Source organism: Lissotriton helveticus, chromosome 6, assembly GCF_964261635.1.
Source record: "Lissotriton helveticus chromosome 6, aLisHel1.1, whole genome shotgun sequence".
In the NCBI taxonomy this organism is placed as follows: domain Eukaryota; kingdom Metazoa; phylum Chordata; class Amphibia; order Caudata; family Salamandridae; genus Lissotriton; species Lissotriton helveticus.
The window spans coordinates 716,856,495-716,880,109 of record NC_136067.1 but is presented as its reverse complement, the minus strand read 5'-3'; the positions used below and the strand labels follow the sequence as shown (position 1 = coordinate 716,880,109).

The 23,615-nt window shown below is 46.4% G+C and overlaps 1 protein-coding gene across 4 annotated transcripts in view; it reads right to left on the bottom strand.

Moving 5' to 3' along the window:
- USP45 (ubiquitin specific peptidase 45) overlaps positions 1-23,615 on the bottom strand; it is a 1,947,146-nt gene that overhangs the window by 1,810,828 nt on the left and 112,703 nt on the right. For all 4 annotated transcript variants that reach the window (XM_078648210.1, XM_078648209.1, XM_078648212.1 and 1 more), the window contains one exon: positions 10,610-10,713. In XM_078648210.1, the coding sequence (XP_078504336.1) occupies positions 10,610-10,713 (104 nt within the window). The remainder of the gene's footprint in view (positions 1-10,609; positions 10,714-23,615) is intronic.

Here is a 23,615-nt window from a genome sequence, read left to right as displayed (position 1 = left end):
CAGAACCTCTGGTGTGCGTCGACATGTTTCGGTACGGGTGTACCTTCTTCAGGACGGGGCACAACTCCCAACCCTACTCACGTTTTTCTAAAGAAAATGGGTTTTCATTTATTTATAAAATGATTACACTCATTAAAGGTGGCTATAATGTGCCTACAGCGGTTATCTGGTACATGTATTTACATGTCCTGAAAAAAGAAAAAACCATTAGGTTTGGTTACCATCTATGGTTGGCTCAGACAGGTGCAGTCACCTGGAGCCCCAAACAGTTCATTAAACCTGTAAAGAAAGAAATGACATACAACATGTAACACATAAGACACACTTAGGATTTTTTGTTTTCATGTTTTGTGAACATACTTGTGATCTTGGTTGGCTATTACCTCATGAGCAAAACTCTGGCATCAAGGTAGGTAGGTGGATCCACAATCTATGAGAATAGAGGAGTGGATTTCAGTGTTGTCGTTTTTACTCACTTTTCAGCTCCTACTGAGGCCCGGTTTTTGTTTTAGAGAAATACTCACGAAATCCGCCTATATTGGCCTCCTTCTACCACCTTGTGCTGCTCCGCCGTGAATGGATTGCGGATGACCTAGGCGGTATATATAAGGGGTTAAGGCGTGTTCTTATTGGTTAATAGGCGGGAACGGTAAATGACCATGTACGGGCGATACCTGTGTGGCCCTCCCCCTCCACGTATGTGGTCGGGTCACATGTAGCATGTACAGCTCTCTTATTCGTTCATTACCGGGTTCTGGTAAGTCCAAATAAGGACTTTCCGTTTGTTGTCCACTTACTGGCTGCCCCGTGGCTCGCGCTGATCAGTAGCCCATGTGATGCCTTTGCCGTGTAATTCTCTTCCCTTCGCGCATGCGCTGCGGTGTTCTCTAGCGCATGCGCACGGACCTGATGTTGCGCATGTTGTAATGCTCTCCCAGACTGGTAGGAACTGTTGTAATCGTGCCCCGACCGGTGTTATATGGTCTGGGGGCAGTGACAAGGCGTCACTGTTTAGTATTGGTGGAGGATCTGGTGTTGTTATTCCCTCGTCCTCTACCTTTGTTGCTGTTGCCACGGTAACCACCTCTATTGTTCTTATTATAGGTGGTTTGCGTGCTCCCTTTACTGTATGGAGTCTGCTGTGATGGCTGGCCTCTTGTAGCTCCTCTGTTACCGAAGCGACGAAAGGAACCGCCTCTGAATTATTGTGACTGCAAGGCACCCATGGATTTGGCTGTCTCTGTGTCCTTTTAAATTTTTTCTAATATTGTGTCCACATCAGGACCAAATAAAAAATCAGGGTTTACAGGCTGATTTAATAATGTGGTTTGAGGGAGGAGCCAAGCAGCCATCTGAAATGGCCGCATAGTCGCTCGGCTCCACAAGCCCCTTTGCCCCACACGACTATCCTGCCGAATATCCTGACCCAAAGTGCCCTCCTTTGCCTCCGGAGAGAAAGCGAACACCTACCGTCTGCTTCCGGAGCGTCTACGTGCAGCCGATCCTGGGAAACCTCCCCGTCTGCTTTGCGGCCCGTGCGATGGTGGGACCGGGGCGTTGATTAGGCGGGGCCTCCGGCCTCGGCCGCAGCATCGACGGCCGTCGAGGGTAGAGCGGCGCCTCGCCGGTGGGGGCCGATGTTCTGAACGACCGCTGCCAGCGGTAACGACATGAACTGATTGACGTGGACCCTCGTGGGACGGGGTGGCGGCGTGGGATCGGAGGGGGCGCTTGACTCCTGCCCCTTCCCCAACGTTTGTCGCCCAGGCATAACCGGAGATCGCTCTGATATAGGTGGGCGACTCCCGGGGCCCGGCGGGACTTTAGCCTTTTGGTGGCTCTCCTTTCTGGACCCTGCCCCACAATTTGTTTGTCCTGGAGATGCATCCTACGGTGTCCCCACGGTGCGGCCCGCTCCCTGGATCTGTGCAGGGGGACAGGCGCCGATCGGCTCAAGATGGCGGCTGGCGCCTTTCTTCGCGGCTCACGTCCGGGCCGGGCGGCTGTTGCAGAGATGGGACAGGGATGCCCGCATCGCACGACGGAGTTCACACCCCGAGATGTGTTGGCTGCCTTAATGACTTTGCAGGAGACTGTTGATTGCTACGCCCGAGTCCTGGGTGCAGGACTGGACGCCATCGCTGTTTCGCTACCTATGTCGACCATGGTCCTACTCCGGGAGTCGGCCGCTGACCATGCTGCTGCCTCTGTGGGGAAGGTTTTGGTTCCTCGGAGGCTCCTCGGACCGCTTGGAGCCCGGACTTCTTTGCCCGTGCTAGCCGTTTTGATCGCCTGTATGACTTTGTCCTCGGGACACATGTTTGACTGGCGGCTGGGAGTGGAGCGCTGTTTTCCTTCTTGGACTTTCTTCTCCTGGATGCTGTTCTTTTGTGTCAGCTTTTGGAAGTTCATGGGACCGGCGCTGTGGTTGCCTTATCTTTAATGTCTGTATTTGGGTGGCTTTGAATTATTATGCTTTTTTATGGCCTTGTTCCGTCCGGGCCCGCCTATCCTGTTCGGACCTTCGAGACTGTGCTTCCCATTGCTTATTGATAGAACTTCAGGCAGTATTCTTATCAGACAGGGTCAGGGCTGAGGTGGCCTGTCATCTATTTGCTTTATTATTGACGGGCGGTGTCGTGGATATCTGTGATTGCTATTTCTTTGTTCCTGTACCCAGGCTCTATTGATCTTCTTTGTGGTATTGACTCCTTTTTGGGATTTTCGTAGTGTTGGGGTGCGGGGCGGGGCCGAGCGGCGCACTGGGGGTCCTCCTCCATTTCTTTCTTTTTCTTTTTGTTTTCCTTCTTTTCTATCTTTCTATATTTCGGGTTCTATTAGGGCGACAGGCACGCGGCTGGGGGGTAGGCCATGACCTTCTGCGGGTGTGCAGGGTGGGGGGTTGCGGGTGGGGCGTATGTTTGTGTTCGTTACTATGGCCCTTTAGTCTTTCTTTTTCTCAGTTGTCGTCGTTGCCTGTGTTTCTTGCGGTGTGTATGGCGCTGAAGGGTGGGTTTGGACCTGCTGTATGCTGGGGCGGTGCCTTTGCTTCTCCTGTTATGTATATTTTGTCCCCCTGGGGCCCCCCTCATCGTATAGACACTGTTTAATCTATCCTGATTTACGCACTATTGTGGGAATGCGTGTGACTGCGTGACGCTTCTTTTTGCTCCTTATTAGTAAAATGAACCTTTCGTATCCTTACTCGAGCTGTTATGCCGCATCCAAATTCTGTACTGTTACTGTATTATCCTGTGTCTTGAATTGTTGCCACAATGCTTATCGCTCGCAATGTTTTGACTTTACTAGCGGCCGGCCGAGATGGTTGTAGGCCCATCCATCTCTGTCCTCTGATTTGCTACAAATAAAGGTTCGGTAAAAAAAAAAAAAAATTTGGTTTGAATCTCTTGTTTGAACCTTGAGATGCACAACCAAGCATGTCTTCTGAGCATGACACTTGTGTTGATGGCCCTGGCTGCAGTGTCTGCTACATCTAGAGCACATTTAATGGATGCGTTGGATATCAGTTTCCCTTCCTGTATGAGAGTTTCCGCCCCTTCCTTGTAGGCATCAGGCAAATGTTGTAGCAGTTGCTCTAATGTGTCATAATGTGCCCTATCGTATCTGGCTAATAGGGACTGTGTGTTGGAAATTCTCCAGATGTTAGGTGCTTGAGCAGCCACCCTTTTACCAGAAGCTTCTAATACTTTAGACTCTTTGTCTGGAGGGGGAGCATCACCCGTAGTTTGGGAGTTGGCACGTTTACGAGCATTGGATACCCCAAAGAGTCCAACGGCAGCTGTCCCCGAATGTATGTAGGGTCCACAGGCGCCGGTCTGTATTTTCGTTAAATTCTGGGGTTAACAACCCTTGCTCTTGTGGTTTCCTTGAAAATGTCTCCAGCGTGTTTGAGGACACCCTTTAACATTGGCAATGTCTTAACTGATTTCTCTGAAGTGGAGAAAGTGTCAAACAAGAAATCCTCCTCAATTGGGTCAGCATGCATGTCCACATCATGATTTTGTGCTGCCCTCTCTATTAACGTGTTAAACGCTGCTGTATCTTCTGTTGGCGAAGTTTTTACAGGGTAAGAAGGAGTATCAGGGATAGGTTGCGACTCCCCCTGGTCAATAGGATCTGTCCAGGTTTGGGTCTGGTCCTCCTGATCATCGCCTGCAGGGTAATTATATTGTTCATCATAGTCATACCCCATATCCTCAGTAGAGCGTGTGGGTGAGCCTGCAGAGGTGTCCTGGCTATAGTACCTTACAGGTTCAAAATGGACAGGTGAGGTTGAAGAATCCCTTTTCTTCTTCAGTGGGATTTTATAGGACTCCAGAGGATTTTCCGACCTGATTTTTTGTTGATAAACTGTAAGTTTACCTGTGTCGGCGTCGATATGGAGCTTCGACTGATTATCGTAGGAGGGCTCCTGGTACAGAACATCCTCATCTAGTGGATGACTCCTTTTCCCAAGTGACACCGACTTGGTCGGTTCGATCCTTGTCTTCGGATCGATCACCTTAGGCCGTGCTGTTGGGGGCAGTCCGAACTTTATCGGCGGCTTTGGGCCCAATGTTGATACTGGACCGACAGACTTCACCTTGTCGTCGTGCTTTTGGCCTTGTGTGGACTTCGTTGTCTGTTGCGTCGGAGGCGCGCTCTTTTTCTTCAGTTCGACTTGCTCCTTCGAGGCGCCTTTAGGTTTCGGCTCGAGTGTTTTGCCGAGCTGTTGTTGTTCGACTCGGTGCCTCGGGTCGAGGGCTTTCCGAGACTCGAGTCCTTTGTTTGTGTCGCTGTCCGTCGACGCCGACCTCGTCGGTTCGACGTACTTGGCCTTAGCGATGGACTTTAGCGCACCAATCTTCGTTTCAACACCCTTTGTGGTCGATCCAGCAGGGTCGCCGACGCTTTTCTTCGGCGTCGAAACTGATGTGGAGTGGTGTGGCTCACTGGTTAGAGGCAGCAGACCCGGGAGCAGAAGTTGGCCTGGGACCAGGGTTCAATTCCCGACGCGGCAGGGTCGTGGACCAGGGGCAGCAGACTCGACAATACTCGCCTTGGTGCCTACTCTAACCAGGGATCACACTCGGCAACTCTGGGCATTAGCTTGCCTCATCTCCACAACGGCCCCATCAACGCCAGGGATGCCTGGCTCCACCTTGGGGATTCCCAGTAGGGACCATCCCACAGGGAAAGCCAGGACGGGTTCCCCAGCGGTATACAGCGCCGGGACGCCCCTTTGCTGGGGCAGCTGTGCGCTTTACAAGTATACAACATTTAACTTTTAACATGTGGTCGCACTCTTTGATTCGAGGACTGTTTTCAGCAGTTTCGGTTTCGTTATTGTCTCGACAGCTTTCGGTTTCGCTTTCTGTAGGGCGATCGATGGCTCGTGTGAGATATTCTTAGCCGGCCCGAGACGCGGGGCTATAGAATGTTTGTCAAGATCTTGGCTAAGGCCTTGTGGCGATGCCTCGACCTGAGCCTTTGAGTGTCTTTTTGAGGCCCAGTACCCACTGTTGGGCCTGGTTCATCACTCGAGTCGTCATCGACGGCTCCGATAGGGGACACGTCGTCCCTTACCTCTTCGACGTGTTGTTCTTCCTCGACGCGTTCTTCTTCGTCTTCATAGTAGGTGGAGTCGTGCTCCGAACCTGGATCCGACGCTTGTTCCGGATCCTCAGTCTCGACGACCTCATGGTCGTCTTCGTCGAAGATATTCACCGGGTCGGGCGCTGGCTTCGTCATCGTTTGTCTTGCTGCACGTCGGAGCCGAAGCGTCTTCTTCGACCGGAATCGAGCACATGCTAGACAGTTGTCCTCGTTGTGGTCGGGTGATAAGCACTTATTGCACACTGGGTGTACATCAATGTGTGGGTATTTCGAGTTACAAAGGGGGCATCGTTTGAACGGGCTCCGTTCCATTGACGATCAGGCCTCTGGTGTCGAAAAGGCCACGCGGCTCTCCTCTACGTCCTGCTTCGAAAAGAACTGGAAGAAGAACTCGGCACCGATCGAATATACAATACCGACGACCCCGAAGGCCTTTTGGCCTTATAGAAAAGTTTCCGAACTTGAGTAAAGAAAAGTACATCCGAACCCAATGGCGGAAAAAAACAATCTGAGGATGGAGAGGATGCCCATGCGCACTGTAGTCCAGGGGAGGAGCCACTTATCTCGTGATACTTCGAAGACTCTTCCAGGACAACAATGTGCAATCATACGGACCCAACACTAGGCGGCGATCTATGCACAAGATATGAATTCAGCAGCCCACATGCCTCGAACCCTTGCAAATCTTAGTTCAAAAAAATTGCGGGAAGAGAGCACTCAAACAAAGCATTCATAAACATATCAATGTTTGGCCCCACAGTTATATAGCAAATGGAGGTGCTAGTTACTTGGGTGATCTAGCTAGCAACCTGTCTGCGCAGTTGATATATATTAAAAATCTGGTGGTCACTGGAGGGTGCTCTCCTTGCAGGCAAAAAGTAATGTGATGACGACAGGTGCGGATGTTGAACTGATTGAAAAGAGGGCGTCACCACAATCTGTGCTCTTTGAGTACTACTGGAAAAGTGCATAGTGATGAACTAAGGCATGTGGCATTCGACATTCCTGTGAGACTGAACGTTTTGCTCATTTAGGTAGAATACCCAAAGAAGGAATGAGTCCAAAGCGTAATTGCATTAGCATTGTTTTGAAATACACTCGAAAGGTGTCCACTAAGTATTTCTATGGGTGAGGGGATTTGTAAGAATTAAGCCCCGACCCTAGGTGGCTTCATTTGTAAAAGGTAGCTTAACTGCCGCAAAGTAGGTTTGTTTTGTAATTTATTCAGAAGGTCCGTGAAAGAAGTGTATGGGAGATCAGATTCCCACAGACCTTCAACCCACAAGGATGTAAAGGCAATATTTAGGTAAATCGTCTAGGAGTTCATTGTGTTGCCAGGCCCAGGCTTAAATTCTTCCCGACCATCGTTTTTGAGTGTGGGGTTCCGAGCATGTCTCAGTTTATAAATGTGTTTTAGAAATAATGTTTTTAAAGCCACATGTTGGTCTGTCAAGCCTAATTCTAGCCTGAGCTGGGTTTGTCATTAATTTAGCTGTAGTTTGAGCAATAATCTTTATGTTTTTAATTGAAAACCGTTTAGGAAACAGTCAGGTGTGTCAGGAAACGGGTCTGAACTGTATGGGAGAGCAGCGATGAGGTTTAATTTTGTCACTTTAGGAAAATGAGTAAATGACATGTTTCTGGTTTTGCGTATCAAGGCATAGAAGGCATTTCATAGTGAGAATACCTTTACCTTGATGGCGTTCAGAATGTTTTTGGTGCCTCCTGAGATCTTCACACGCAGGTATCTATATTTCAATATTTTTTTCATGTCATCTCTCGCTGAGATACCAAATGCTAGACTTATTAACTTTCCTTTATAAAAATTAAAAACAGTTTCCCTTTTTTCCAAATTTACTGTCATTTGAATTGTTTGACAACAGGAATTGAGAACATTTCGTAGCTTCTGCGGGCCGCCCCTGTGAGTTGAGCATACAACGTTTTTGTCACAGCTCAGTGATGTAATGTACTGACAGCCAATTCTAGAAGGGTGAAAAACTCTGCTAATAGTCACAAGGTCTGTTTAACATAATCAATCAATCAATCAATTTGTAGAGAGCGGCATGTCACCAGTGATGGTATGCAGATGCTGGCAGGGACTAAGGGGTCAATTGAATAGCCAGGTCTTTAGCCTTCTTCGAAAATCCTGAATGGTCAGGGAGGTCCTCAGGCGCAGGGTGAGGTTGTTCCATTTCTTGAAGGTGAGATAGGAGAAGGCCTGTCCTCCCACTCTGCTGCGTCAGAAGCATTGGTGTAGGCCAACGCAAGGATGGAGGAGCAGACGTCTCTGGTGGATATGGGGAATTTTAGGTGGCCCTGATGTAGGCAGGTCCAAAGTCATGTAGGGCCTTGAATGCATGGGTGAGGAGTCTGAAGTGGCAACTCTACTGTACCAGGAGCCAGTGGAGTACTCTGAAGTGGGAGGTGATGTTGTGCGACGCTAGAGGTCTAGGATAAGTCTAGCTGCGGCATTCTGGATTGTCTGGAGTCTTTTGATAAAGTGTGTGTTGATTCCTACGTAATGTGCATTTCCATAGTCCAGAGGGCTGGTGATGAGGGCTTGGGTGATGGTGTGTCTGGTACCTTGGAGAAGCCACTCGAAGGTCTTGCAGAGCATACACAGGATGTGGAAGCAGACGGAGGCTATGGCATTGACTTGAGTTTTCTGTCCAGGACGATTCAGAGGTTCCTGTCATGTTCGGCCTGGGTTGAGGTGGGTCCAAGTTCGTTGGGCCACCATGAGGCATCTAAGGGGATTCTCTGGTGCCGAAGATGAGAACGATGGTCTTGTCCGTGTTTCGTTTGAGGCAGTTGGTTCTCATACAGTCAGTGACACTTGTCTTGCAGTTGTGGAAGTTTCTTATTGTAGAGGTGGAGGTGTTGGGGAGGATGGGCTGTGTGTTGTCGGCGTATGAGACGATATTGAGTCAGAGGGATCTGACTAGGTCTGCCAGGGGAGTCATGTAGATGTTGACGAGGGTGGGGCTGGGAGATAATCCTTGCAGATGCCATAGATGGTAGGTTTGGGTTCAGAGGTGTCCGGTGAGAGGGAGATTCATTGTGTTCTGTTGGTGAGGAAGGAGGTGACCCATTCGAAGGCAGGTACTTGGATGCCTATGTGGTGCAGTCTTGCAATTAGTATGGGGTCGGAGATGGTGTCAAAGGCTGATGAGAGGTCCAGGAGGAGGAAGCCGTCTGCCTCCACTTGGTCAAGGAGTGTCCGGATTTCATCGGTGGCTGCGATCAGTGCTGTCTCGGTAAAGTAGTTGCTGCAGAAGCCATCCAATAAGTGGTACTGTGGCTGGATATTTGTTGGTTTATTGCTTTCTCAATGGCTTTGGATGGGAAGGGGAGCAGTGAGATAGGGTTGTAGTTGCTCAGTTCATTGGGGTCGGCTGTAGGTGTCTTGAGCAAGGGCTTGACTTTGGAATGTTTCCATTCCATAGGGTAAGTTGCTGAGTTCATTGAGGTGTTGAATAGGATGGTAAATTGGTGGCCAATCAGGGTTACTCACAGGTTGAAGATGTGGTAGGGGCAGAGGTCGGAGGGGGCCAGAGTGGATTGATTTCACGATGGTGATGGTTTCCTGGGTGATGAGTTGGCTCCAGAAGGTAAAATGAGGGTGGCCTGGGGAGGAGGGGTGGGGGTGGCAGGGGTGTGTGGAGGGAGAGGGTGGTAATTTGTTAGTGTAGAGTTCTCTTCATCGAGGAAGTTCTTGAGATTTGGTTGGGTGTTGAAGTTGTTGTAGATCTTGTCAATATCCTCATGGAAGAAGTTTGCAAGGTCATCACAGAGGTGCTGAGACGGGCTATGTTGTTGGGTGCAGCTGCGGGGTTGCTGAATGCCTTGATGATGCAGAAGAGTTCTTTGTGACTGTTGGAGCCTGCGTCTAAGCTTAATGTCAGGGCTTCTTTTTTTGTCTTATATATTTGTTGGAGGTAGAGTTTGTGTGCCATTTTGGTGGATGCTTTGTCAGTAGTGTCTTTAGTGGTGCACCTTCTTCTTTTGAGGAGTTTGCAGTGGTGCTTGGTGGTTCTGAGGTCCCCAGTATACCAGCTGGTCTGTTGGTTGGCTCTTCTTTGTGTGGTTTTCTTGATGAGGCGATGATATTTACGCAGTCTGTGATCCATGAGTTGAAACTTTTGACATCTTGGTACACGTGGTGGCAGTGCTTAGGTGGTAGAGGGCGTCGGTCCAGTCGCTTTTGGATGTTTTACTCCAGCTACAACGGGCAGAGTTGGGTCAGGTGGGAGGTGGAGGCTCCAATTCAAGCTGCTGACCCACGCACACAAGGCTCCACACAACCAAGGACCCGCCTACATTAACCAAAGCCTGAACTTCCACCAACCATTGACAGGACTACGCTTCGCCTCCCATTCACTTGCCCATACTCCCCGCATCTACCGAAGCAGAAGTGGAGGACACTTCTTCTCCCACATCGCAGTTAAGACATTAAACAGCCTCCCCATGCACTTTCGGACCCTCGCCTAGCTTCCATTACGAATGGCCCAAAAGACCTAGCTTTTTGAATAGCCTCCCGGGCCTGCAAGCGCCTGGATATCACCCACGCTTTATAAATCCTGAATGATTGATTGACTTGTTTCAAAGCCAACACATTTGGTGTCTGAGACAGTGATTTATGTTCTCCTGAATTTGAAAAAGGATCTAGCACTGTAAAGCTTCTACATACACTTTGCACTGTTCAATATGAAAGCAAAGCTATTTTATAAAATGGTTAGGCACACTAATGCCAATGCTCGCGCGCTCGATCAGTCTGGAATTATAAGAGGCTAAGAGGACAGTGACAACACAAAAAATCTGGCCCACTATTGGTAATGAGGAACCTTGGAGAAAGGAGGTAATATTGATATCCTAAATGTTCAAAAGGCATTTGACAAATTCCAATTTTGTTATACACATTTCACAAACAAATCATTTACTATGGCCCAGCATTATCAGTCCTTACTGAGGCAGTTATTATTACAAGACTTACCATACAATCCAAGTGCTGAGATTGATTACAATACAGTGTGTATCCATGTGTAGCGTCTTAAAGTGCTTCATACTATGTTGGCCTTCAGCGTTGGAACTGCACCCCTGATCAAAACAATTCACAAAAAAGAACATTTTGGCAAACATGAGATTTAGAATTCCAGATGCACAAACAGATGAAGAGTTTTTTAACCATTTACTGATAAAATCAAGAAATAAATTGTGTCCCATTTGAAATCTGGCAATAACATTCCCATACAAGGCAATAAAAAACAGCTTGAATGTTTTTGGTCTTAAAAACAATCTCAGAAAACCTAAGCAGAGCCCACACAAAATGTATGTGGATGGGCAAATTATCGGGTTCAGTGTATCCTAAAATGTGGGCGAAAATGCATTCCCTAGCACCATCGATCATTTTACTCAATAGCCTGCCAGCTAAATCCCATCTCTTTCCAAACAGTAAACACATGGATGTTTTAGCAACAACCTCCCCCTCCAACAAACTCACTACACCACAAAAAGTGGTTCTTCCAAATTCTGAAAACCACTGCTCACCCAGACATCAAGCTGAGCTCATTTATTAATGCCAGGAATTTAACAACACGATTACAATGAAAACACAGCTGCAAATGGAAAATGGTACATGATTAATAGAGAAAGAAAAAGTCCCTTACTATTAAAAATGGATGTGCAAATTGGGTAACTGCTATAAATCGTATGCCTGGTACAACATAATAAGCAAAGTTGGAATGGATTTCTATGTCTTCCATTCTAGATCATTTAGAGGAAAATATTTGAAAAGGTATAAAATCGTCTGTCATACCTGAATTATCATGGTTTCTATTTCAAGAAGCAGTACATTGTATTTATCACTCCTCACGAGCTAGGCAGGATTCCTGCTCAGTTCAAATCCAGCAGCCCTTCCTTGTCCACTTCCTAAAGAAGCTGAATATTCGTTTCTTAAAGCAGCAACTTGTTGCAAAATAATCCAACCTCCGTCCGTCCTTTCGGTAGAGCACCTTACTTATCCTAGTAATTTATTTACTGGTTGAACTACATGTCCTGAGTACATGACTAATGAGTAATAACACTGCTGTGGGCGTATGTCTGCAGTAAATAAAGGTATTAGGAGAAAATAAATATACAGTGAATCAACTTAATTTCAAGTTCTCAAAAAAGATCCCGTCATCCTGAATTAGAATTTTGGGTGCCATATAACTAAAGAGCATGAAGGAACAACTTGATTACATAGTGTATGAATAGCCTGGATCAATTACAAGCTAGGGAGCAGATTTGTGGAGAGATCTTTCCTCTAAGTAGAGTTCCTAAAGAGAATGTGTGGCTACTGGGATGTGTCTGTGGCAATGTTGAGACCTACAGTGGCAGAGAAGTAACAAGCATTGGCAAAGCCAATAGGTCTCAGCAATCTGAGAGCTGTAGGCGGTGGCAATGTTAATGCATTTGGGTACGGCTCTGGGGCTGGTTTTATTGATATTACAACAGTATTATTCATTTATGGTCTGTGTCCCCGGCCCCCAGACGCCCAAATTGCAACATTTGTGTCTGAGTGAAAATTGCACTTGATGAATATATTGATTCAATCAATTTTGGGGGTCTTACATTCATTAATTCACATACTAAATTTACGTTCACTGTAAAGAGAATAACTCATGACAGGTTGTACATACATTTTTAAGCATACACTATAATTCTGAATGTTATCCTTGTAAATGGAATCGCTGTTCTTTGCTACATACCCGCTAGAAAACACGGCACCACAACTTGAACATTCTCCCCATGAGCTTTTCCCACTATTAGAGCTTATTACAACTTATTACAACTTCCAAATTAAAACTCGCTTGGAGTACACAAAGAACTTTATGTGGCGAGCTAGGAATAGAAGAGTGGGGGACTACAAGGATAGGCAAAAGCATGGGAACTAGAGGTATCTGGGGCTTTCAATGCCTGGGAGAGGTCACCCACAATATGTGGAAAGCTGCTCTAAGCACGCAGATGAGTAGATTTTAACAATTTAAACCTTAGCTATCTGAATGCCAGAACATAAGACCAATGGAAGAGGAGAATTTGTAAACGATCTTATATGTTAGGAACATTATAACATTTTATTAACACCAGAAGATCTTGGATAACAGCAGACTTTAAAATCAGAAGTGTAGAACAAGTTATTAGTATTCTAAGAGTTGGGGAGGACATCAGACCGAGTTTGTATACAAAACAAGGTATTAGTCAAGTGTTGGGGGGGCATGAATTGAGTCTTTAACAGTAAAGAGGGACGGTGCAGAGCGGGAATATCGTCGTAAAAATATCGACTAACCTTAATATCGCCGCAGAAATATCGACAAGAAGAAATATCGATGACAAAAATATAGTTTGACAAGAATATCGACAGACAGGTAAGTAATATCGTTAACATTAATATAGTTGTAATAAATATCGTTTACAAAAACATAGTTTACAAAAATATCGTTTTTTAAATAATAATAAGTAATTAAGTGTTTTTAATGAGTATTGGTTGTCAAAGTAGTATTTTTTGTAGTATTTTATTAGTTAATACCGTATTTTATGTTGAATTTAGTGTTAATAGTTCCGTAGCGGGTTGTGGGTTTATAGGGGAGTAGGGTGGGAAGTAATTTAAATATAATAAAATAATTGATTAATTAATGTGTTAATTAAATATAAATAGTGTAATCAATAATAGTTAATTAATTTCAATTAGTTAATTGATTAATAATTATGTAAATTAATTATGTTAATTGTTTAATTAATTTTAGGTGTGTGTAGTTGAATTTTTAAGAGAAAAAGTAGTGAATTAATTACATTTTAATTGAATAATTATTAAATTAATTATGTTAATTGTTTAATTAATTTTAGGTGTGTGTAGTTGAATTTTTAAGTGAAAAAGTAGTGAATTAATTACATTTTAATTGAATAATTATTTAATTAATGATTAATTAAAAAAAATAAAGATTTGTTAATTTTTAAACATTGTAAATACATTTAGTAATTTTTACCCCTACACTATCCAACGCTTTCCCTACTGTTGCACCCTCTGGAGTGGGAATAGTAATTTTTACCCCTACGCTATCCAACGCTTTCCCTACTGTTGCACCCTCTGGAGTGGGAATAGTAATTTAAACCCCTACGCTATCCAATGCTTTCCCTACTGTTGCACCCTCTGGAGTGGGAATAGTAATTATTACCCCTACGCTATCCAACGCTTTCCCTACTGTTGCACCCTCTGGAGTGGGAATAGTAACTTTTACCCCTACGCTATCCAACGCTTTCCCTACTGTTGCACCCTCTGGAGTGGGAATAGTAATTTTTACCCCTACGCTATCCAACGCTTTCCCTACTGTTGCACCCTCTGGAGTGGGAATAGTAATTTTTACCCCTACGCTATCCAACGCTTTCCCTACTGTTGCACCCTCTGGAGTGGGAATAGTAATTTAAACCCCTACGCCATCCAATGCTTTCCCTACTGTTGCACCCTCTGGAGTGGGAATAGTAATTTAAACCCCTACGCTATCCAACGCTTTCCTTACTGTTGCACCCTCTGGAGTGGGAATAGTAATTTTTACCCCTACGCTATCCAACGCTTTCCCTACTGTTGCACCCTCTGGAGTGGGAATAGTAATTTTTACCCCTACGCTATCCAACGCTTTCCCTACTGTTGCACCCTCTGGAGTGGGAATAGTAATTTTTACCCCTACGCTATCCAACGCTTTCCCTACTGTTGCACCCTCTGGAGTGGGAATAGTAATTTTTACCCCTACGCTATCCAACGCTTTCCCTACTGTTGCACCCTCTGGAGTGGGAATAGTAATTTTTACCCCTACGCTATCCAACGCTTTCCCTACTGTTGCACCCTCTGGAGTGGGAATAGTAATTTTTACCCCTTCGCTATCAAATGTTTTATTTAATAATATATTTTATATTTTAATTATATGTATTTATTATTGTTGTTATATAAAGTAATGTGTTAAATATATGTATATGTACACATTTATTAAGTTTATAATGAAAAAGTGTAGTTAATTTGTTTTCAATAGTCAAAAAATAAAAGTAATGTAATGTATTTTGTTAATAGTACTTATATTTATTTAATATTGAATGTAATTTTAAATAATTTAAAAAGTCGATATTTTTTACATCGATATTTATTACAACGATATTTTTGAGTCGATATTCATGTACTTACCTGTTTAGGTATAGGGTGTCGATATTTTTGTAAACGATATTTTTACAACTATATTTTTGTCAACTATATTTTTGTAATCGATATTTCAACACCCTACCGTGACAAGTATAATGGGAATGGTACAAACACAGAAGGCATACCTGTTGAAGGTCAGAGCAGGGGTGGTGGTGGGGAAGTGGGGATGGCTATGTTAGCCATGCAAACTTTTAAAGCGGTTCTGTGCTTAACAGCACTTTCAGAGATGATGGCTCTGGTATTCTTACGGTTAGCAATACCTAGAGCTGGCTTCTTAGACACCTTCAACGTTTTTTTTATTTACCAGTAGCTGCATTTTATTCAGAAGGCTGGGTAAAAACATGCAAAAATGCTCTACAAGAGCTCTATAACAGAAGGATGCACACCTCTTTGAAAAGATGACGAAACAATGACTTCCAAAGCGATAGAAATAAAAACTCTTAAGACGTGGCTTTTATGCAGCAAACACTTCAGTGTATTTTTCACGATGGAACTATGGTTATATATTATTCAAGGGGATCCTTTTCCTCTGCAGGTACCACAGCTCTGTTTGGTGTCAGTAAACTCTTAGGTCTAACTGTTCTAGTATGACTTTGTTTTAAGATGAAGCACTCACGTTATTCACAGCTGGTAGACTCCACCTCAGACTAAGAATGTGATCAGCAAATGTACAAGTTTTAACTATTTCACCATCTCAGACGGCCTGTGTGGAGATGCTTTTCTAGCTCTCATTGGGAATGGCATGCTAAGGGCAGGTCACAAGCCATCATATTATGGATACATGGGAGACAAATAATGTTAGAATATCCTCTTCTCTAGTGTCCCCACAGGCCAAAGTAAGCAAAGGAGATCTTGTGACAACCATATCAAAATTAGTACCTGGTCATCGGAGAGACTGCTGTGAAGACCAATTAGCCAAGAATGTAAATTACAATAAATTATTTCAAAAGTGCTATCTTCAGATCAGCCTGTAAAGTTAACATGAATATGGTCAGTAAGAAGTACCCATTTCCGTGTTTTGTTACAGTAAAAAGTTCTCAAAAGGAGAAGCCACACTATAGGTGTTTGTCTTGGAGGCAAATGGGATGGCAGCATAGCTGTTCGGCTCCCAGCCTAAACACTATTAGATAGATATAAAACAATTCAAAGCACCATATTTAAGAAGATTAAACGCTCACTGGATTATTTATAGGCAACATTTATCTCTGTCTTTAACTGCTTGGAGACAGGATGACCATTTCCGGTAAAATGCTGACTAAAATGGATCTGGTTGATGTAGCCCCTAAAATCATTCAGTGACTAACTGCTCAGTTCTTTATTTTTTGAACTTATACTTACTTCATTGTAATCCACTGTGGACTATTAGACACGGAATGTCATCAATTCAGTGGTCTCCACAATCCTACACCTTATACTGTTTGTAAGATTTGTGGAAGAGATCGACTTCAGAAGAGCAATGAGATACATTGTTGAGATTGGAGAGGATGGAGAACAGAGAGGTCCAATGTTGTTTAGGGAATCTCAGTCCATATACCACCAAGAGAATGGCCTTGATACAGGTGGTTGGAGGAGTGTTGTGCTAGTTGTGTGCCATGGTCTTTTCTCTAATTACCAGTCATCCTTTTTTATGCTTCACATCCTTAATATACAAGTAGCTCTAAAATGCAATTGGAGTTAGCGTAAAACAAACTGTCTGAGGAGAAAAGATAGCAGCGGACTAAGGCGATAAGCTGTTAGGCTCTCCCAGAACGGGGATTCTTGTACCTTAATCTTCAACTTTAATCATTAAATAAACCCCAGGAATGGTTGTATGGACCTTTGTTAGTTGACAAGGAGAAATGATAAAGCATAATCATTTACATCAAACACCATGAGCAGTGAAGTCCAACTGGGGCTTCAAACGAATTGATACATAGATTTGGTGGGGGTTTAAAAGGTTTTATTAACAAATTAATTCAAACCAATTTATTCATTTAATAAGTATTACATTTAGTCATCACTGTTATAGATTCAATTAATCAATTGGTTGATACTTTAAGACAAAATAAAATATCACATTAGTAAGAATTACTAATAAAATCGAGAAAATGCAACAAGAGTGTTCCATATAGGAAAATCCCTAATCTAAATTAATGGGGATCTTAAGATATAAAGGGCAATTATCTTCAAAGGGCAAGGTAAGGTGTCAGGTCCAGCAACCCAAATGAAGAGCTCTGATGAGAGAACACGAATACAAAGACATGAAGCCTTTAGAACAAAAGAAATGGAAATTAGCCCAAGCTGGAAAGTATTCTCAGCTTAAAGTAAGCAGGCATTCCTAAAGTCAGCTTCTCAAGTTCTGCAACAAGCCCCCACCTGGTCTCTGGAAGAGAAAGGGAAACTCTGAAAGAAGGAGGCCTCTCTGAGAAGGGCTCTGATGGGCCCTACCTAATCTAAGAAACACACACTAATATAATTCAATGTCAGGACCGGAGGCTTCAGATTATGCTTTTCCTTCTTCGCTGTTTATTACAATTACAAAACACAGCAGCCCAGAAAAGCACTGAAGTTCAGAAAAAATGACTGTATAATCTCCAAACAAAGAGATTAAGAACATGTATCATCCAAATCCAAGAAGAAAACTACATTTCCCACCAAGTCCATGAATAACCATACAACAATAGTCCTTTCACAGTGTCCATCGCACGAAGATAGGGCGTCCATCTTGTGTCCCCTTCCTCTTTCTTCGCTGCTTCGCAGCCAGTTAAGTCCCTTGCTTTTTTTCTCTTACCCTTTGGCCTTGGTTAGAGTTTAAAACTGCATGTTTGGGGCTTAATATACTGTAAAATGCTTGTGTGGCTATTTGAGGGCTCTGTTTAGTATCGTATTGCCGTGTTTATCTCCACCGAGCCCCTTTTTTGTTAGCATCGCGGGGACGCTTTCGCCCCTCACGCGATGTCCCCGATCTTGATGCGGCGCTGATTCGGCCGCTAGAGGGAGCCGTCGCGTCTCGTTCTCCTCGGCGCGGTTCCTCTCACTGACGGGGGCCGCGCTGAGGAGAGGGAGCCGCGCCGGAGCCTCGCCTTTACCGCCTCAACCCGGACGCCTGTTTTCGGGCCGTATTTGCCACAGTTAGTCTTGTTGACGCCCCCGACGGGGTCTGTATAGGCGGATTACCGCTTTTGAACGCCTGCGGGCTGTACCACGGCACCTTAGCGGTTTTAACCGCGTTAACGCTCAGCGTTCCCCTAAGCAAGGGCCTGCTCTAGTGAGCCTTATTGCAAGCGCGCAGGGGGGGCGGCGTAGACCCGGTCCTTGAGAGGGTCGGCGCGCTTAGAGGCGGGTACTGCCTCGATAGGTCTGGTCCCCAGCCCAACTTACCTTGCTAGCCTCTGGCTGGTCCATACCCAGGTACTGCGGTTACCTGCGATCCCCGCGCCTACCACCCTTTTGTTCTTGGCAGGGTATTCATCATGGCAGAGGGGTACTACGTAGAGGAGGAGGAATCTCATCAATATCTTAATGATGATGAGTTCTATGACGCTGTTGACAGCTCCATTTATCGGTTCGTGCAAGAGATAGTAGGTCCCATGGAGGACAGGCTCTCCGCGCGCATTGTGGAAGAGTGTGCGAAGCTAGGGCAAACGCATTTGGGGGCCTCTGGAGGCAACTCTGCGTCCTCGGAGGAGGTACCCCCTGCTCCTAAGAAAGTTTGTAGGGACGGGGCTACCGGGGCCCCGCAGGGTGTAGACAGGGGTGCCTTTGAGCGCCTGCGGGACACTTTTTTGGCAAAGGCAACCGACCCTACCCCTGCGTCGACCCCGACTCCGGGACCTTCAGGGCAGACTGAGACAGCCCCTTCCTCCCCGGGAGGGATCTCCCCGGTAGACACGGACGACGACGACGAGTCGGTGCGCTCGTGGCGGCCGTCCAGCTCCGCGGCGGAGTTACCACAGGATAGCTCAGGCATGCTGGACCCGGACGAGATTGTTCATCCGCGGTCAGCAGCCTGGGTGCCTGGGGACAAGGTCGCGAAGTTTGGGGCGGCACGCCTCCGCAAGCCACTAGAGAAGGAATCACGGAGTTGTCTGAGGGGAGAATGTCCGCGTCCTACCCTAGAGGGAAAAGTCGCCATGACACCAGAATTAGATGGCAAGATGGCCACATTCATGGCGAAATTTGTCAAAGACCCCCGTAAGGGAATTGACCGTTCCTGGCGTTCCTGTCAGGATAAACTGCTGGACGCCATAGGCCCCATAACAAAGATCCTGGATATGGCCGAGGAGGCCAAGGTTTCTGGCCACCCCATATCTCCAGACGTGCTATCGAGTTGGGCGCAGAGGGTGGTCATATTCCTCGGGAACGCCAACTGCGCCCTCTCGACTGAAGGTCACCGGTCTCTATTGATTAAGCTCAACCCCAAGTTAGGAGACTTAGCCTCTTCAGAGGCGGGCGCGGTAGCGCAGGGCGGCTTGTTTGGAGACCCATTTATCAAGGAGCTGGGCAAGTTCGTCAATACGTTTACCTCCCTAGACAAGGCCCAGTCCAGCATAAAGAAGGTGTTCCAACAACGTTTTTCCCGAGGGGCCGGTCGCGGTAGGGGCCACGCGACCGGCGGTGGCGGTCAAAATTTACCCAACAAAGGGCAAGGCTCCGTCAGAGGCCAGTACAACACGTCGGCAAACTACACCGACTTTTACTCGACGAGAGGCCAGCGCTTCAGGGGGCGTGGAGGCGGTTTCCGGAACGACGCCGGTGGTAACAGTTCCCATGGTAAGTGTTATACCTGCGAGTCAGGTGCAAATTGGGGGACGGCTGGCGGGTTTTCCGGACGCTTGGGCAGCGATTACAGCAGACGCATGGGTGCTGCAGACAGTGCGGGGTTTCCGCATAGAGTTTTACGATCAGCCCTATCAGCTAAGGGCGCCACACCCTATCGTTTTTTCGCAGGCGGATGCAAGCTTAATCGCCGAGGAAGTCTCGGCTCTATTACGCAAAGGGGCCATCTGCCGGACAGAGCGGCATCCCTACGGGTTCCTCAGCAACGTCTTCCTAGTGGAAAAGACGGACGGAGGACAGAGACCTGTGATCAACCTCAGAGATTTCAACGGGTGGCTGGTGTACCATCATTTCAAGATGGAAGGGATCCATCTGCACTGGGACGTTCTGCTCCCGAACGACTGGATGGTCCGGTTGGACCTCAAAGATGCATATCTGGTCATACCCATCCATCCTCCCCACCGTCGGTTCCTTCAATTTCTCTGGAAGGACCAAGTCTTCGAATTCACCGCCCTTCCGTTCGGGCTTTCATCGGCCCCTTGGTGCTTCACCAAGCTGCTGCACCCGGCGGTGGAGGCCCATCGGTGTCAGGGGATCCGAATGGTAGTCTATTTGGACGACATCCTGCTGATGGACCAGTGCCCAAACAAGCTGCTTCTTCAGCTCAATCGAACAATTTCCTTGTTGCAGGGACTGGGGTTCATCATCAACGAGGACAGGTCGTTTTTTTCACCTTCACAGACGATGATATTCGTAGGTTTCGTAGTGGACTCCGTGCAGGCCTCACTCAGCCTTCCCTCACGGAAGATAGCCAAGATCCGTCATGTACTGAAACAGACGATTGCAAAATCTCACACCTCCCTGCGGCAGATTGCCAGAGTGGTAGGACTCCTGTCCTCTTCCATTCAGGCAATCTTCCCGGGACCCCTGCATTATCGTGCCCTACAGCGCCTCAAGGCGCATCATCTCAGGAAGGGTTTGTCCTACGACCAGCTGGTCCCTCTCTCACAGGAGGTAAAAGGAGAGATGGCTTGGTGGCTCTCCCATATGGAAGCGTGGAACGGCCGAGCAATTTTCGGGTCAGTTCCGGATTTAGTCATCGAATCGGACGCCAGCAGATCCGGTTGGGGCGCCCGCTGCGGAGATTTCTCTACAGGCGGCGTTTGGTCGTCCGAGGAACAAAGGCTCCACATCAATTGTTTGGAACTGCTGGCGGGGTCCTTCGCGATCCGCTGTTGGACCAGGGACTTGGCAAAATCATGTGTCCTTTTACGGATGGACAATGTCTCGGCGGTTCGTTATGTGAACCATCTGGGCGGTCCTCGGTCCCGAACACTAGCAGATCTAGCGACAGATTTTTGGGATTATTGCCTATCCCATCGAGTCTCAGTGATGGCGGAGTACCTTACGGGCCGGGACAATCAAGTGGCAGACTGGCATTCAAGGTATCTGCGGGATTCCAGCCTTTGGAAGTTGGACGCCTAAGTTTTCCAATGGCTGAACAACCTGTGGGGTCCACTCTCGGTGGACCTGTTTGCGTCCTGCCTGGATTTCCAGCTACGGAGATTCTACAGTTGGAGACCGGATCCGCTGGCGGAAGCTACGGATGCATTCCTCCAGGATTGGAGTCGGGGACAGCCCTATGCGTTTCCCCTTTTCTCGATGGTGCTGAGGGCGGCGGCTCAGCTCCTCCGCCAGAAAGCGAATGTGATTTTGGTGACGCCGTTTTGGAGGTCTCAAGTTTGGTTTCCGGTTCTTCTGGAACTTTCCTGGGATTCTCCAATCCTACTCCCCCGGCTCCCTCATCTCCTTCTCAATCCGAACGGGGCTCCACACCACCTCATACTACAAGATTCTCTCCGCCTCATGACATGGCGGCTTTCCGGCGACGTTGGTCGCTCCCAGGCCTTTCGGAATCGGCTCAGAACCTTTTGTCTAAAGCCTGGGCCGGCAGTACTGCGAAGAGGTACCGATCCGCTTGGACCAAGTGGGTTCGTTGGTGTCTTCGACGAAACCTGGATCCCCTGGTCGCAGGAGTTGTTCCCATCTTGAATTTCTTAGCAGACTTGGCGGCGGAAGGCTTAGCGTACCGCACCATTTATGCTATGCGGTCGGCAATTTCAGCGGCTCACGAGCCGGTGGACGGAGCTCCAGTGGGGGAACATCCTTTTGTTTGTAAGCTCCTAAGAGGAGTGAGGCTGTCTCTGCCCCCGGAGCCGCGTTATTCCGTTCTGTGGGACGTGAACATAGTGCTGAAACTTTTTCTTTCCTGGCAACACAACAAGTATCTTTCCCTGAAGGAGTTGTCTGCAAAATTGGCTATGCTCCTGTGTTTGGTATCGTGCCGCAGGGTTTCGGATGTGAGGGCCCTGGACATTTCCGCGAGAATTTTTTCACCAGAAGGGGTGACTTTTACAGTAGGTCGTCGCACAAAGTCTGCGACAAGATCGATCTCCTATCCAGCTTTCGCGGATGTACCCAAGCTCTGTGTGGTTCAGTGCCTTAAGACATATGAGGATGTCACTCTTGAACTTCGTCCTCCGGGGGAAAGGCAGTTGCTCATAGCCCTGCGTAAGCCGCACAAGGCGGTATCTTCCCCCACCATAGCCAGATGGGTGCGGTGGGTGTTACAGGAAGCTGGCATTGACACTAAAATGTTTGGCGCTCATTCGGCTAGGGGGGCCATGGCCTCGAAGGCTTTTTCAATGGGTGCGCGTTTGGAGGACTTGATGCGTGCTGCGGATTGGTCTTCGGATTCCACCTTTAAAAGGTTCTATTTTAAACCGGTGGTGGATATTGCGCATTTGGTGGTAAGTAAGCTTTGAACAAGCATAATCTGAAGCCTCCGGTCCTGACATAGAATCGAAATTTGCCTAGCTTTGTAACGGTAAGTTTCAATTCTATTAAGGACACGGAAGCGAGGATTATCCCTCCCGGTCCTTCGGAGGAGATCCTGCCCGTATGGCTGTAAGTAAACAGTTTATTCTTTCATGGTTATTAATGGTATTACTGCATTCTTCCTGTGCAGGTAGTTGATGATTGGTGTTGCTAATTGTCCTATTTGGCTTTGCAACGCTTACGCTGTTGTTGTTGTTTATTCCGCTAGGTAATGAGGGTTCGAAGCAGGACCGTTGATGTTTCGGCGTGACTCGCGCGAAGAAAGATGAAGGGGACACAAGATGGACGCCCTATCTTCGTGCGATGGATACTATGAAAGGACTATTGTTGTATGGTTATTCATGGACTTGATGGGAAATGTAGTTTTCTTCTTGGATTTGGATGATACATGTTCTTAATCTCTTTGTTTGGAGATTATACAGTCATTTTTTCTGAACTTCAGTGCTTTTCTGGGCTGCTGTGTTTTGTAATTGTAATAAACAGCGAAGAAGGAAAAGCATAATCCTCGCCTCCGTGTCCTTAATAGAATTGAAACTTACCGTTACAGAGCTAGGCAAATTTCGATTCTACCAAAACATCAACAGCAACAAATCTTATATTCGCCATTCCCATGAAACAATAGGTTTCTAGTAAACTCTGGGAGCAGGTAAACTTCCTAGTTCCTCACGTCTTCACAATGCACTATGAAATCAGGTCTTTGGTTTCTTACTTTGATCAACTCTTGTGGTTCAGATAGTTCTTGTACGTGTAATGTTCTCCTCCCGGTGAGAACCTCACCATCAGTTGTCTCATAAGAAATGCCTATTCATTAACTAACAGAAGGCTTCTGCGAAATGACAGTGTCTGCAGTGGAAAGAGAAAAACAGCTTGTGCAAAAATAATAGTTTAATGCGAAGAACAGGACTCTTATCTCTAACGTGTAAAGTCAACAATTAACATAGCATCAGTAGTCAGGCTAACTAAAGTCAATACATTATGTTACTTCATTCATGTGTCTTTAATATCTAGATATGACTATCTACTACTAATTTGTGTTGTTTGTGTGTGTTATTCAGCACTGACATATGCACTTCTCAGTAAAATGCATGTAATTTGCAAATGAGTAAATTTGCTTTAT